The 15308-nt window shown below is 36.8% G+C and overlaps 2 protein-coding genes across 2 annotated transcripts; one reads left to right on the plus strand and one right to left on the minus strand.

Moving 5' to 3' along the window:
- The first annotated feature begins 3500 nt into the window (after positions 1 to 3500).
- LOC113310528 (calmodulin binding protein PICBP-like) lies at positions 3501 to 7229 on the plus strand. The gene is made up of 2 exons (XM_026559228.1): positions 3501 to 6727; positions 6835 to 7229. The coding sequence occupies exon 1, from the start codon at positions 3750 to 3752 to the stop codon at positions 6711 to 6713; it is 2964 nt and encodes a 987-aa protein (XP_026415013.1). The 5' UTR covers positions 3501 to 3749; the 3' UTR covers positions 6714 to 6727; positions 6835 to 7229.
- A 4613-nt stretch (positions 7230 to 11842) lies between these two features.
- Positions 11843 to 14342, minus strand: LOC113310929 (scarecrow-like protein 3). The gene is made up of 2 exons (XM_026559747.1): positions 13936 to 14342; positions 11843 to 13517 (listed from the first exon to the last, which is right to left on the minus strand). Exon 2 carries the CDS (start codon positions 13412 to 13414, stop codon positions 11984 to 11986), a length of 1431 nt encoding a protein of 476 aa, XP_026415532.1. The 5' UTR covers positions 13415 to 13517; positions 13936 to 14342; the 3' UTR covers positions 11843 to 11983.
- Between the last annotated feature and the right edge of the window lie 966 nt (positions 14343 to 15308).

Genomic DNA, 15308 nt, shown 5'->3' on the forward strand with positions numbered 1-15308 from the left:
GACTTATAAATCGAAGGATCTTTAGCTTCCCATATTATGTGGAATTATTCTCAACACTCCCTCTCATGGATAGTCTCGTTGGGTCTAACAGATGGACATTTAATAGGATGATGTGGAGTAGGTCCCATATTCTCAACTCGCCTCCTCATGTGCATTCTCGTTTGGTTTAATAGTACACAACTAATCAGGTGATGTGGGGAGTAGATGTGGTCATATTAGACTTGTCATAAATAACCCCCTCTAATATCATATTGAACTCCAAGGACCTATACAACCTCAAAAATCGTTTTGGAAGGTTAGGGTTGCCGCTTATAAACATCATGATATTTAGCTTCCCATACTACATGAGACTATTCTCAACCTATATAGTGAAATGTAAAACCACTACATCGAGAGAAAAAAAAAGTTACAAATTAAATCACTACTTTATATATTGTTGTTTCCACTTCTTCATTAGCATATTATTTCACTTCGAATGAAATATATTGCGAAAACATTCCACCTCATAACTCCAGGAAGACATCCTCTTCACGAACCTGTTGTTCACTAAATGGATGCTTTTCTATCCAAGCATTAATTTCTTGAAGGATTTATTTTGAAAATACTTTTAATGAACACTATTTGCAGAATTTTTCTTTTCCAAAATAAGAAATATTGCAAATTAAGATCATTCAGTCAAATGAGTTCACTACAACTGAAACAGAATAAATTATTATCCCCATTTATGGAAAATTGGCACTATCGCTTTTTAATGTTAGTCCGAAAATAAGCCAAATTATAAGAAAAAAGTGATAGTAACTCTTTTCCAAAGGAAGAGAGTATTTGTCAGTGGAAGTTTGAAAATGACTATTTACCGCACCTTGGACGAAGGATATTTTGGCATTATCCCATAAAGCATGTTTCTTAAAAGTGTCTTACACCCGTTTTTAGCAGAAAACATACCATTTTACCATTGGAAAAGTTTCAAGGACTATTCCGTTAAAAAAAATGATATTGAACTTGTTTAAATACCCCCTCAAAATTTACCTCTTGAAATATATTCTTATCCAACTTTTAAAAATACTCCTACCTTCCAAAAGTGGAAGCAACTAGCACAAGTTGCTTTTAGAAGTGGATGCAACTTCAGACAAGTTGATACCAGAAGTGGAAGCAACTATCTCATTTTGACTCCAAAAAATATTATTTTTTACCTCTCGGGGGTATTTGTGCAAGGTCAACCAAAATAGATGATATTTATAACATTCTCAATTGTTTTAACGAACTAGAGCAAGAACCAATTCTTAGATGGGCCGAACTACAATTCTCTATTTAGGCAACTCTGTTAGTCCATGGATGCTTCTGAAATCCGAAATCCAAAGTCACTTCCAGCAGCAAATACCGGGTCGACTAGAGCAAATTTCCTAAGAGTTGAACATAGATTTTACGCCGGCCTGTCCGAGCCTTGCACAACTTGCACTACGGAAAGCAAATATTGTGGTTACCATATATAATTTATTTAGAACAAATATTTTGGTTACCCTTAGCTTAGCTACAATTAAGATTTTTACGTAAGTTAAGAGATGTTTGGATGCATTTTAATAAGTTGTTATTCGATTTTTAGAAGCAAGCAAATTAGAAGTTTGGTTGTCAATAAATTTTGAGATTGATTCCTACAAGTAAAATTGAAAACTTTTTGCGAACCAAATTTGTTTTGTTTTTTGACTTCTGAAATCAACCTCCTCTTCTCATATCCAAACATTAAGCAAGGGGAAAAATCAAAAGCAAGCTAGAATACTTGGCTACACAGGGACATATACCATTCGTACAAATTTTGCTCGAATCCGCCATCCAAAAACCACAAGTACAAAGGCTAATAATGGGCCAAAAGGCTGTTTTACGCAGTTGGTTTCCGTCCCAAACAAGTGAGAAACCATAAGGCCACTGTGGTTGGGGTTTCGCTTGGCTATAGTTTAAATGTCGCCAAGCGAAATGAGAGTAAAGTTGCACCTACCTTCTTTCTTCATCTTTTCTTTTTTCCAAATTTTATGTTGATGGATCTAAATAATTATTATCTATGGATATGAAAAAGTTCAAGAGAGAAAAAATGAAGATATAATGGGAAAAAACGAATTTAGTAAAATAAAATAATTAAAAGTGGGAAATAGGAGTAAAAATAGGTCAATACCGAAAATCTGGATATGGAAACTCAATAACCGTCCAAAAAGTTACGAAAACTGAATTCCCATTTTGGACCAAAAACAAAAGCTGAGTTTTCATAAAGTAATTCTTCAAACGAAAACTGATCATTTAGCTACAAAGTGGATCCATCTTTCCTGTAATGAAGCGAAATGACCACATTAAAGCCAAACAACGGGCCGTCATAGTTGGATTTCGCTATACTTAAGCTATAGCCAAGCATAAACATTTGTTTGGCCTAACTATTGCTTTCGGCGAACGCGGATAGAAATCATGCGCCATACTCTAACAGCATTAGTCAAGAAGTTACTTTGGGGTGAACTTCTTCGGATTGGCAATATTCTTTCTACCGACCGTTCGACTCTCAAAACCTAAAAGTCGATCGAACAGTTGATATACTTGAACAGAAGTACATGATGAATCACCGTTAATGAGTTAACGACGTCGATGTTTTCGAGCGTGTTCTGTAGATACCAAAAAGAAAAGTGAAAACCCAAAGGTCTTCTTTCTTAAATTTACGCACCGTCCATTACGCTCCCACGAACAGCGAGGTCCCGCCACAATTCAAACTTTTTATGCCGACCAATGTTGTTTACCCATCTTTTCTTTTTGTCTTTTCAGTTAGTGCTCTTGCAGCCGTGGCCTCAACGTCTAACATCAACACTACAGTCCTTTTTAATATTGACCTGCATGCCCAGCCATTACCTAATCCACCAGTTTACCTGCCAACGAACTTCTTTTTTCTCTTTTTGGAAGAAAATGAAGTAAGATTTCAGAAAGATTCGTAGAAATTGAAAGAGTATTACATGTAAATGAAAGAGTATTCAGTATAGTATACCTAGATAGGCCTTTTTTCTAGTGAGGAGGTTTTGAACACACATTTATATTCTTAAAGTGATTAATGCCAATCAAGATCGTATCTTTCAAATAAACTATAATCGTACTTATCTTTTAAGATTGTATTTACTTAAAAGAAAGAAAGAAAGAAATATAATACGACTATACAAATTTAATTATTCAAATAAAAGTTGATTGTAGTAAAACTGTTCTTCATCCATATCCAACATTTTCAATTCAAAAAAAAAAAAAAAAAAAAGTGAGCATATCTCAGACTCATTTTCTATCTAATTGATTCTAATGTAATTAAATGTTATACACCAAAATTTATTAGACCATCTAATTGATTCTAATGTAATTAAATGTTATACACCAAAATTTATTAAACTCCAAAAAGAAACGAGAAAACGACGGAATGAAAAACATGATTGAAATATGGCCATCAAATCGTGACCAAACATGTAATACTTGAATATTGGAATAATGAACAGTTGGTGGGTTTTGAATATTTTTGTTGTTTCGTGTGTAAAACAATTACATTGAACTCAAAAAAAAAAAAGATTTCTCTCTCGGAGCTTCAATGGAAGTAAGCTAGATTCTCTAATATTTCTCCAATACAAACATATAGTTCAAATTTGATAACTCTTTTTATTTCTCAGTCCAACAAAACCCCAAGAAAACCTTTAGGATAATTCTCATCCATCTCATTTCTACTTGAATCTTTAAAATTTTCGAAAATGGTTCAGAGAAAGCAACCAGGCAAACTTTCTACCCCAATCGAAACCAAGAAGAGTTTTGTTAAATCCGACAAGCGATCCACCACAAACAAGCCGTTGGTTTCGTCTGCTTATTCTTCTCAAAATCAAGATGTCAGAAACAAAGGAGGAACTGATTTGAAGAAGAAACTGAAAAAGTCTAGATCATTAAAGCTTTTGGATTTAGAAAACATAGAATCATCATCTCCTATAAAAGAGAAAGACAAATTTAAAAATTGTATCCAGTCTCCTGCAGTTGATCTACTAAAAACACCTACCAAGGTATCATCACCAGCTGCAACCAAGGTATTGGAAACTTCGCCGAATTACATGAAGTCTACTAGTAGTTCTAATGCGAGGAAAGAATGTTCACCGGTAAGTTCTTCACGCAGTTCACAAACTGTTTTTGATAGTAGAAATCAGAAGAGAAGAAATTCAAACAATTCCAAATCTTCTTCTTTGTTTCCTTCTCCTTCTGGTGAAAAACCAGGGAGAAGTTTAACAAAGAGTAATAGCTTGAAACCAGTAAGAACTTTAACAAAGACCACTAGTACAAAAGCAGGGAAGCCAAAGAAGAGTTCTACTGCTGTTCTGAATCAAAATATAAACATGAGTAGAGCTACCTGTTCCTCGACTTTAAAGGATTCGAAGTTCCCGAATTATTTGATGATTAATCCAGGAAGAAGTGAATCAGAAGGAACATCGGTTATGAAGGTTTGCCCATACACGTATTGTTCTCTTAATGGTCACCACCATGCTCCCTCACCTCCCTTGAAGTGCTTCTTGTCTGCAAAGAGACGTTTGCTGAGAACCCAGAGGAGTTTGAGATTGAAATCCTTATCCCCAGGTGGCACAAAACGACCTACCAAAGCCAAGAAAGAAACTGCTTCTGGTCAACTGGATTTCGAAGGAGACTCTTCAACCATAAAAACAGATTCCGTACAAGAAACAGGGATGAATTTCTTTGTAGAAATCTATGCTAAACCGAGAGAGACTGTTGATCGAAGAAGCAACCATGATGGGGAAGCAGAACAAATATACGGTACTACAACATCTGAAGCCCAAAATGGGTTCTTAAAATCAATTAGAGATGGAGCTGAAGCAGAAATTAATTGTGATTGCTGTTGTATTGAGACAAATAAATCAGGGAGCACGGTCCTGGTAGAGTCTGAATCGGATGAAGTAGTTGTTCAAACATCATCAGAATTGATCTGGGAAGAAGGGGAAGTTGTTACTCAACTTTTCACTGAAGAGGTTGCTTCTCCCAACCTAACTAATGAAGATATGCTGCAAAAAACTTCTCAAGAAAATATTGAAGGTTCAGATACGGAAACTGCTGATTTTGAATCATACGAAGCATATCTAATTTTGGAACTTGATGTATGCCAGGATCAGCTTTTTCTTGCAGAAGATACGCCTGAGGATCAGATTCACAAAGATAAAGAATCTCATCTGGATCATTTCTTCAGTGGCACAATCTCAAAATCTTCTGTTGACAAACCATGTGAGGAACTACCAGCATCTACTGGTGAAAAGAACGGAGTGCCAGATGTGGAAAATGATTTCTTCCAGGAGAATTTTCAACTAGGAGACCACGAAGTCCCCTTCCGTGCTGAGGTAATCGATGTGAACCCAAACGAAGAAGAGGAAATCAATTGCTTTGAGGATGATGCTCTAATTGATCACAGTCCGAGTTATCAAATTGCAGATCTTAATGCAGAAATTGGTCAGCAACCAGCACCAGGTGAACCTTATACAGAACTTGATGTATGCAAGGATCAACTTTCTTTTGCAGAAGATACAGCCGAGGAACAAATACACACAGATAAAGAATCTCATCTAGATCATTGCCTCAGTGACACAATCTCTGAATCTTCTGACAAGCCACATGAGGAACTACCACCAGCTACTGGTGAAAAGAACGGAGTTTCAGACATGGAAAATGACTTCTTCCAGGAGAATTTTCAACTAGGAGACCATGAAGTCCCCTGTCGTGCTGATGTAATCGATGTGAACCTAAACGAAGAAGAGGAAAACGCTTGCTATGAAGATGATGCTCTCATCGATCAAAGTTCGAGTTCTCAAAATACAGATCTTAATGCAGAAATTGGTCAGGAACCAGCTCCAAGTGAACCTTATGTAGACCAATTACTTCTTGCCGCAGATTCTGAAGTTGGAGACGAAGAGGAGGGACCAATTGACAAAATTAATATAGAGATCGAGGTATGCCCAACCGAGTCACCACAACAAGATGATAAATGTGGTGTAAATGTTGAACATCCTCTTCTTCTTAATGATCAATCAAGTATCAACGGCATAGCAGAGAACAAGGAGCACACAAACAAAGATAAGGGTGAAAAAATGGATCATAACAGTGCAGGATTTAAACATGCGGAAGAACACAATGATCTCGAAAATTACAATCTCAATTGCATTGAACCTGGAATGATTGAGAACATTCAAGCGCAAGAACAGAAAGTGGAAACAGATGCAACAGAAACAACCCCTTGCAAGAGTAACTCCGACGACTCAGTGGCACAAACATCAATCATGAATGCAAGAAAGAAATCTCACCCAGAAGTGACGGAGATAAGTTGCAACAACCTAAAGATAACAATTGGATGCAGGAAGAATTTCGAGGAAAGTGAGGAACTGAAGGATTTCAATCCACGTGATCCGAATTATCTACCTGTAGAGCCTGAACCAGAGGCAGAAACGGTTGATCTTAAGCAACAAATGATGGATGAAAGGAAAAATGCAGAGGAGTGGATGGTTGATTTTGCACTTCGAAGAGCTGTCACTGAACTTGCTCCTGCGCGGAAGAGAAGAGTAGCACTACTTGTGGAAGCTTTTGAAACGGTCACACCACAAACTAAACGTGAAAGCCTTGTGCAACATGTGATGCCAGCATTCGCTCATGCGAGACCAATGCAAGCTTGTATCTAATGGTGATAATCAAGGTGATCTTGAGAGAAATTAGAATAACCTTATTTGTTTCTCATCGTTATCATGCAGTATATTAGGGCTACCATTAAAAACTCTACCGGCTTACAATTATCTTATCCAGTGTGCTAGGTTTCAGGACTCAAGTAGAGGTTCAATATTTCGACTAACTTGCTGTTTCTCATGCTCCGAGAGTCTCTTCACACATGGAAGATTATGCAATTTATGCAAAGTGATGGTGTAATCTCCACTGAGCAGTAATCAGCAGAACTTTTATGGTATTTGGACATTTAAAGTTCTTTGTAAGAAAAATAAACTGTGTGCTATGTAGTTGAACTTGTTCATGGGGTCGGTATCCATCATGCAATATTGTGATGGATATTTTTATCCCCAAATATCGGTATTTTATCGGATATTTTTATCCCCAAATATCGGTATTTTATATGTAGTATTTGTATGTTATGTATTTTTATCTAACTATTAGAAGTAACCAAATCTCTAGTTTGCTTCTGTTTCCTATTTTTGTGCATGTATAGACAAACAACCACCATTCTCCTATGCAACTTTAAAATAATGAGCTCATACCAGTCATAGTTGAGCTCGAAATCACTACTAGCGAGGCAAACCTGCTTCACCTTCAGTTCATATATCAGTCGAACCTCACTGAAATCATCCCAAGCAACTAGAATATTCACATGCTATCAAGATTTCAATTGGCCTCCAACACCACAGATAGTAGTAACGACCGATTTCTAATATGATTCGCAGTATTTAACAGATGCAATCGTCCAAACAAATGAAATTACATGTGGAAAGCTAAATTTCTATCGGTAATTCTCTACATATGAAAAGAGTCGCAATTAATTCCACTGTGAATTTCATTTGAACAATTGAACTGTAGAAGATCGAAGAAAACCAGCTAAAGCTCAAACAACAAAAAAATCAGTATGCACGAGTTTATTGATACTTTACCTAGAAACGCCATTAACCAAATCCCTCTTGTACAGCAGCTTCTCGATCGTGTGAACATCTAGTAGTCATCTTATCTTCTTGTGCAGACTTGAAACACCGATGATTACCCAGATTTACTTGATTCAAGATTCATCGGGTGCGATTCAGTAACCCTCCTGATTTCGAAAATGGAGGGGTTTATAAATCAGGGGTTTTGATTGAAAAAATCAAGGGTTTTGACTTTGATTGAAATATTGCCTATGTTGGCAAGTGTGATTGGACGAACGTGCCCATAGTTGCTAGAAGCTTAGAAGCCACCGGTGCAGACCCATACTACACGTCGGTTGGTATCGGAAGACAATTTAACCTGGCTAAATTGGGCATATGCCACCTTATTTGGCCCTATAACTACATGACAAAATAGGGTCATTGGGAGAAAATTCATAGAAACCCCTTATCCAATATTTATATTAATGTCCAATATACCCTTATTAAATTAGTATTAATTTGGATTATTAAATAATGTTTAATCAAGTTAATCCTGAAATTAACTTTCATTAATCAAGAATCAAAACTTGTAAAAAAAAAAAAATTTACTCGATCCAGAATCGGTTTATGTTAGTGCATTTGTAACCCGATTCTGGCTTGAGTTTTACGCTTAGGAAGATGTAAACCCAGAATCAGATTTTAATCAATACCGACATAAACCGATTCCTAAAATCGGGCTTTTGTGATGCATATGTAAACCGATTATGCCTTACTTTCAGAAACAAAATATTCATTACATAGTTTAGGAAATTAGCGCACTACATATATATAGGACTCAGTATGGGAATTTTAGAATTTGACACATCAAATGCTCATCAATGAACCTCCGAGCACGTCGGTACAACGTCGTATATTCTTTGTGGTGAATGAATTTTCTTTCCCCATTACGAATTCTCCATAGCCCGTAGAAACGTTCCTGCTGAAATTCAATGAATTCTTATATGTTAGTATGTGAAACTAGTGTAGTTGACATGGGTATAAAAATGATAGCATTACTCACTTTTTCCCTAAGAGGAGCTCTTGGATGATAGTGGTACACCATATTTCTAACTATCATGTACTCTCGCATTTCCCCTTTAATGTATTGGAATCGAAATGCCAAGTCTCTCCATTTGCGGTTGTTGGGATTCGCGGTACGCCCATAAAATAACTCTTTAACTCTTTTCCAAAACATTGAATAGATTTCATTCGGACGTTCACGGAACGTATTAGCAAAGGATTTAACGAGACACAAATCTTCATGCGGTTCTCATTCCATTTTCTAGGCTAAGTGTGTGATATGGGAGTGAGTGAGAGAGGTTGTCCCTATATAGATAAGGACTCAACGACTATTTTTTTCAAATTCAAATCAAACAATCGGATTTTATGTACGTCCACATAAACCGATTGTGTCGTTACAAAATCATATAAATTGTGCCTCTCAACTTGAGGTGGTGGGTCATTGATGCTGGTCCCTTTGGCTTTACTCCCCGTGGCCCTTCGGTGAGAAGCATTCAAATTTTTACCGTCTTTTCGACGAGGTCCCAAAGGCTTAGGAGTAGCATGGTCATGTTTCCTCTTATATTTCTTTTCGGCTTGATTTTTTTTTCATGTAGAATACGGATTAAGCGACAAAAAACAATGGAACACAACATTTTTAAAGTCATGGTAAATAATCGGTTTACTCGATATACATATAAAACCCGATTCTTAACATAATGCAATCCACAATCGGGTTTTGTTATGTGCTAATGTAAACCGATTCCTGGAATCGGTTTACTCGATATACATATAAAGTTCGTTTCTAAACTAAACAATCGGTTTTTTTGAAGACATATGTAATTCGATTCCTAAAAAAAAAAGATCCAGGAACATTGGCTACCACAATCGGTCTATTTATACAATAACGTTCCCCGTTTCCTTTTCACATACAAAAAAATCGGGCTATAAGTTTATGAACAAAATCCGTTTCTAATAAGAATCGGTTTACTTCGTGACTAACGTAATCCGATTCTATGAACACTGAAATTTTTTTATTGCAAAATTCTCGATTTCTAACCTAAAGCATGTTACTAAAACCTAGTTTAGAGGATTGGGTTGATAGAAAAGTACCTGATTCGACCCATTTCTTCCTGTTGTGCGATACGAGCGGCTTCGGATTGTTCTTGCACTTCCCTCGTTCTATTTCGAATCGCTTCATCAAGTCTGGGATCATCGTCGCTAGAATAATTCTTGTTAGTAGCATACTTCATTCTTTTTGTTGGGTTCGACATTTTATAGAAGAAAGAAACGATTAATCGTCGTCGATCATCGGCGATTTTTGGTTTGAAAAAAATGGAAAAAGAGGGAGTGGAGGAGGAGATGAATCGGTTTTTATGTTAAAAATAAAAACTGATTTTTGTTAGTTAGGTTTATTAAGGATTGATGGGGATAATTTAGTAATATTAATATTTTTTTGAGGATAATTTTATTAGTTTACATAAATATTAGACACCCCTTATCATTTGAATTGGTTAGATGAAGTAATCTATAGACCCCAATTAAGTGGCATAGACCCCAATTTAGCCAGGCAATTTAATGCAGTTTTTTCTTTCCCTTTGGATAAGCCTTATAGCCCTTTTGGGGAAGGGGTTCCACGGCACATGGAAGAGGCGTTAAGATCCAACTTAAAGCGTCCAAGTGATTTGATGCTCAATCCGACAACTACAATTGAGATCCAACGACACAAACTAGAGAGGGCAAGTCACTTGGTGCTTTTGGAAGATTTTTGGCCACAAGGGTTGGCCTCTCCGTGCTCTATCCCAAAGGTTAAAGTGGCAACTAGAGGTGTAAAACGTGTTGGCCCGGCACAGTCCGATACACGAAATCACGTGCTTCACGTGCCATGTGTCGTGCTATGTTGCGCCAACAATTTAAACGCGTTGTGACGTGCCGTTCTTTACTAGTCAAAAGCTACGCACAACACAGCCCACGGGCATGTGTTGTGCCATGATGTGTCATGGTAGCACACGTGTTATAAACAATTTGAAATCACTTAATGGTATACATTAAGTCGGACATTATCACGAGAATCTAAATAGACAACATATCATTTAAGATTATTTCAGAAATTATTTCAAATAAAATTAACAAGTTTATTCAATAAAAAAAAATAGCCCATCAAATGTAAAATTGGAACATTGTCATGTAAAGTAATTGTTCTAGTCAAATATATATGTGTTGTTATAAAAATAAGCCAGCATAACAATGATAAAATGTCAAAGCCTAGCTAGAATAAGATTCTTTTGTGAAATATACACAAAATGTGATGTATTGTGTCTTGTTATATAGTGTATTTGTGCATGCCATGACGTGCTTTCTTAACGTGTTGTGCTGGGCTGGGCCACGTGCTTATCCGTGCTGCGTGTTGTGCTGTGCTATTGTTAGGTAACCCAGCACAACCCATGAAACTAACATGCTGGGCTAAATCACGTGCTGGACTAGGCTGGGCTGGACTCAGATTCTAGCGTGATGGGTTGGGCTGTGCTCGGACAGGCCGGCGTAAAACCTATGTTCGATTCTTAGAAGATATTCTCTAGTCGAACCGGTACTTGCTAATGAATAAGACTTTAGATTTGGATTTGGGTTGGGCTGTGCTCGTGCTATCACAGCCCAATTTACACCTCTACTGGCAACCAATTTCAAAAATGAACACTGTAGACTTGCCCTCATTCTCTAATCATTGAAGAAGCACCAAGTTTGGAAGATGGAACTTGGACACCACCTTAATGATTCCTATAACGATATGATTACGCCGAGCTATGGCTGGCTAATCCACCCACTAGTTGTACTAGGTTGAATAATTGGATTCCAGGTCGATGTAGACTCGACAAAGAAGAAAGTACCATAGCTGGCGATTCTTAGGTTGATACAGTAACAAAATGTTAGGCTGGTTCGATTTGACCAGATGAGAAAGATGATTGCGTTGCGTTGTAAACTTCATTTCACTCTTACCAAGAAACATAAATTAAACGTGTGATCTAACAGTATTGGATTGGATATTCTACATCATTGTTTTTGTATCCGGATAACTTGCATTTTTCTTTATCTTTCTTGAAATGTTCATGGATTTTCAAATGAAAAGCAAAATTTAAATGGTACAACATGATCAAAACTTTTGCGTAAACACTATGCATTTCAAATAAACAAAACTTCGAATTCTTTGTACAAAGTGAAAAAAGAAGAGAAAAACACAAAACACCAATATCACTCTCTTTTATCCTCCAAACCTGATAAAAAAAACTAAAGTAAACTAATCAATCATACCTCCTACACCTCCAAGCTGAAACAGAAAAAAGTGACCGATCTTGCCAACATAATACCAAACAACCATTTTCTTCTTTTATGTTGTACCCATCACAACCATAATTCTGCAACAATCTCTTGGCCTGTAAATGTCCATAGTAGCTCATCGGGACTCTGCCAAACCCTGCAAAATCAAATCTCTGCATCCACTTGGCAAGCTTCTCGTGCCTCTCTTTCCTTTCGGTTCCTTCGCAAGCAATAATGTTCTTAATTTCCTCTCCGAACAACATCTTCTCAACCTTGATTCTCTCCATTGAATTCCTAGATATGGTCGACTCTAAGCAGTCGAACAAAGATGCATAAAAGTAAAGTGCTTCTAAGAGTCTCTCCATGAATGTAGATCCATTATGGTTCGACTCCTGCTCAGTAACCACCATAATCTTTGGAGACAATCCCCATAGAGCTGCAAGTAAGCTCTCCATTTTGGGCGATGTGGATAAGGACGCTGGAGATGATGAGGCAGAATCAGGACTTGGGCTGTACCCGTTAACCATATCTTTCTCGAGCAATTCACCCAGTGTGCCCTGGTTCATCTGGAGAGCTCTTTGCAAGTTAACTGAATTCGAACTTCTGGATGCAGGTGGGGATTTTTTTCTAGCATTCTCATCATCAGAAGCCAAAAGAGAATGCAGTTGAAGAACGGAGCTGATAGCTAGAGCTTCTCCGGTTTTAACACGTAACCTTTCAACGTCAAGATTTTCTAATTTGCAAATGATGGGATTAAACTGAAATGGAATATCCAATTTCTCAGCTTCTTCAGTTAATCGAAGAGCGGTTTGGTCTAGAACCTCCTTCTGTTCATGAATGCCAGTGATTCTCAAGTGAGGGGGACCATCTGGTCGTGCACTCAAGGCTTGAAGGAGAGCAATCCATTGTGCGGGCTCAGCCGCATTCATATCAATAATATGAACCATCTTTTCACCTTCCATGGCTTCTAAAATTGCCTGGTTTGTGATCACAAATGAAAGCTTTACAAAGGGGAAAAGCTCGAAAAAAAGTTTACGAGCAAGAATTCCTTCCGAGATTGAAGATAGCCTGGTGGAGTTGAGGGCTTTATGTAATCCAGGCCAAGCTTTTAGAATCCTATCAGCTAGTGCTTCAGTGAAGTAAGCAGCAATCCTTTGCATTGTATCTCCATCAGGAGAAGCAAGGTGTGATATTTGCTCGAGACCAATATTGGCATTTTCTAGGCTACCAGCGGCAACATGATTTGCACAATAGAGTATGAGATGGATGAGATATAATCCACGTTCTTCCGATTTTAATTCGCGAAGCCATGGATATGGGGATCCTAAACTAGGGGAAAGTGACATTAAGGAGAAAAACTGAAGAGGTGATGAAGTTACTGAAGATGATCCTTCGTCTTGAACCATTCTTGCCATCAACAAACAAGATTTTGTCTCTCCGTTTTTCGAAGAGAAATGAAGACAACAGTTTCTGAAGAAGAACAGCTATGACCCAGACCAAAATTTGACAAAAACGATCCTGAATGTGGAAAAAAGTTCACTATTTATTAGTATCGAATTGGCCGTACCTTTCAGAAGAATTAAAAGACAAGAAATGGAAATATTCACTGATTCACACCAGTTTTTCATAAGAATCTAGTAAAAATAGACCGATTCACTTAAGACTTCAGAGTTGTAGATTTTAAGGAATCAGATTTGACAAAATGGGTAGACTAACAGCTCATCAGTCCAAAAACAAAAAGAATAACTAACTTTTAGTCTAGATTTGAGAAGAATTTAAAGAAGAACAGTTAAATTTACAAGGATAAAAAATGAAAATCAGAAATACAAAAATCTAACAAACTGAAGTACTGAATCAAGTAATTTGTAGAGTTAGACAAAACTTTTACTAACAGATAAGAAGGAGAAAAAAAGAGTGAAGGGAAAGATGATATTACCAGAAAGTAGTAAACTAATCCTCAGTTGCTGTAATAACTGAACGAAATCCCTTTTTGGGTATTCAAATTCATGAAAAACCCAGATAAACCCCTCTGGGAATTTTCGTTTTTATGAACTTTTTTTTGAAGAGTAAAAGTTTAAGTATTGTTTCCCGACGTTTTTCTGTTAGTTTCTTCTGTAAATATGAAAGAAAGAGAATTAGGGTTTTGTTTCTGATCTTCCAAAGCTAGCTAACTAGCTGTTTGTTGCAGAAGAAATGTTGATTGAACTAAGACTATTTTGAACAAACTCATTTTCTCTTTTTCATTAGCTGCGTTGTCGACAATGCAGAGAGGGCCAATTTGTTTGTCTCTATTCATTTGGTTGTCGTGTTGAGGAGGAATATATATCCTGGTGTTGAATGAATATTTAGACAAGCTCAGGAGTAACGACTACTCTAACATCTTAACCGCTCAATTTCTCTCTACTTCAATTCAATCTACTTTTCTCACTCGCCATGTTTGTTTGTTTGGTACAGCAGTTGAAAACGTTGTCATACAAAAAAGAAACGAGTTGACTCGGGGCACATGCTACTCGCTCTGACACGGATTCTATTCCAGAAATCCAGCATTGACTTGCTTTTTGTTCCATGGATAAAAAGAAGTTCAAAAAAGAATGAATGTAAACGAAGTGCTTGTTTTACTAGAATTGGATAGAAAAGATCAACATGCTAAAAATATACAGGATGTGACGTTGAAAAGGAAGATCCGTTGATACAGTTATTCTCGTCACAACTTCGTTATTACCGGGTATAAAAAGATATAAATTTGATGTGCTGCAACCCTGGATAACAGGATATAAACTTTTAACCGATAAAAATAAATAAATATTTGCGACTCAGAAATGTGGCAAATGAAGAAATCAATGGAATCTCTTTTGTTTTAAAGAGTTCCAGTCAAAAATGAAGTAACGACTATTCTAACGTCTTAACCGCTCAAGTTCTCTACTTCAATTTGCTTTTTTCACTCACCATTTTTTGTTTATTTGGTACAGCCGTTAAAAACAATGTCATACCAAAAAGAGAAATCGACTCGCTCTGACACCGCCATTCCAGACTCCAGAGATCCAACATTGACTTGCTTTTTATTCCGAGGATAAAACGAAGTTCAAAAAGAATAAATGGAAACGAAGTGCATGTTCTATGAAAATTACTAGAAAAGAGAAAAATGCTAAAACTACAATCGGTGTGACATTGAAAAAGAGATCCGTTGACATAATTACTTTCCTATAATATGACAAGTTCAATATTACTGGGCATAAAAAGTTTATAAATTTGATGTGCTGGATAGGATAAGAATTTTAAATCGATAAAAATAAATAGATGCTAGTGACT

Source organism: Papaver somniferum, chromosome 9 (assembly GCF_003573695.1).
Source record: "Papaver somniferum cultivar HN1 chromosome 9, ASM357369v1, whole genome shotgun sequence".
Lineage (NCBI taxonomy): Eukaryota > Viridiplantae > Streptophyta > Magnoliopsida > Ranunculales > Papaveraceae > Papaver > Papaver somniferum.

Excerpts from the sequence above, each read along its gene's own strand:
- LOC113310528 (XM_026559228.1), top strand. The coding sequence starts at position 3,750 with ATGGTTCAGAGAAAGCAACCAGGCAAACTTTCTACCCCAATCGAAACC.
- LOC113310929 (XM_026559747.1), bottom strand. The coding sequence starts at position 13,414 with ATGGCAAGAATGGTTCAAGACGAAGGATCATCTTCAGTAACTTCATCA.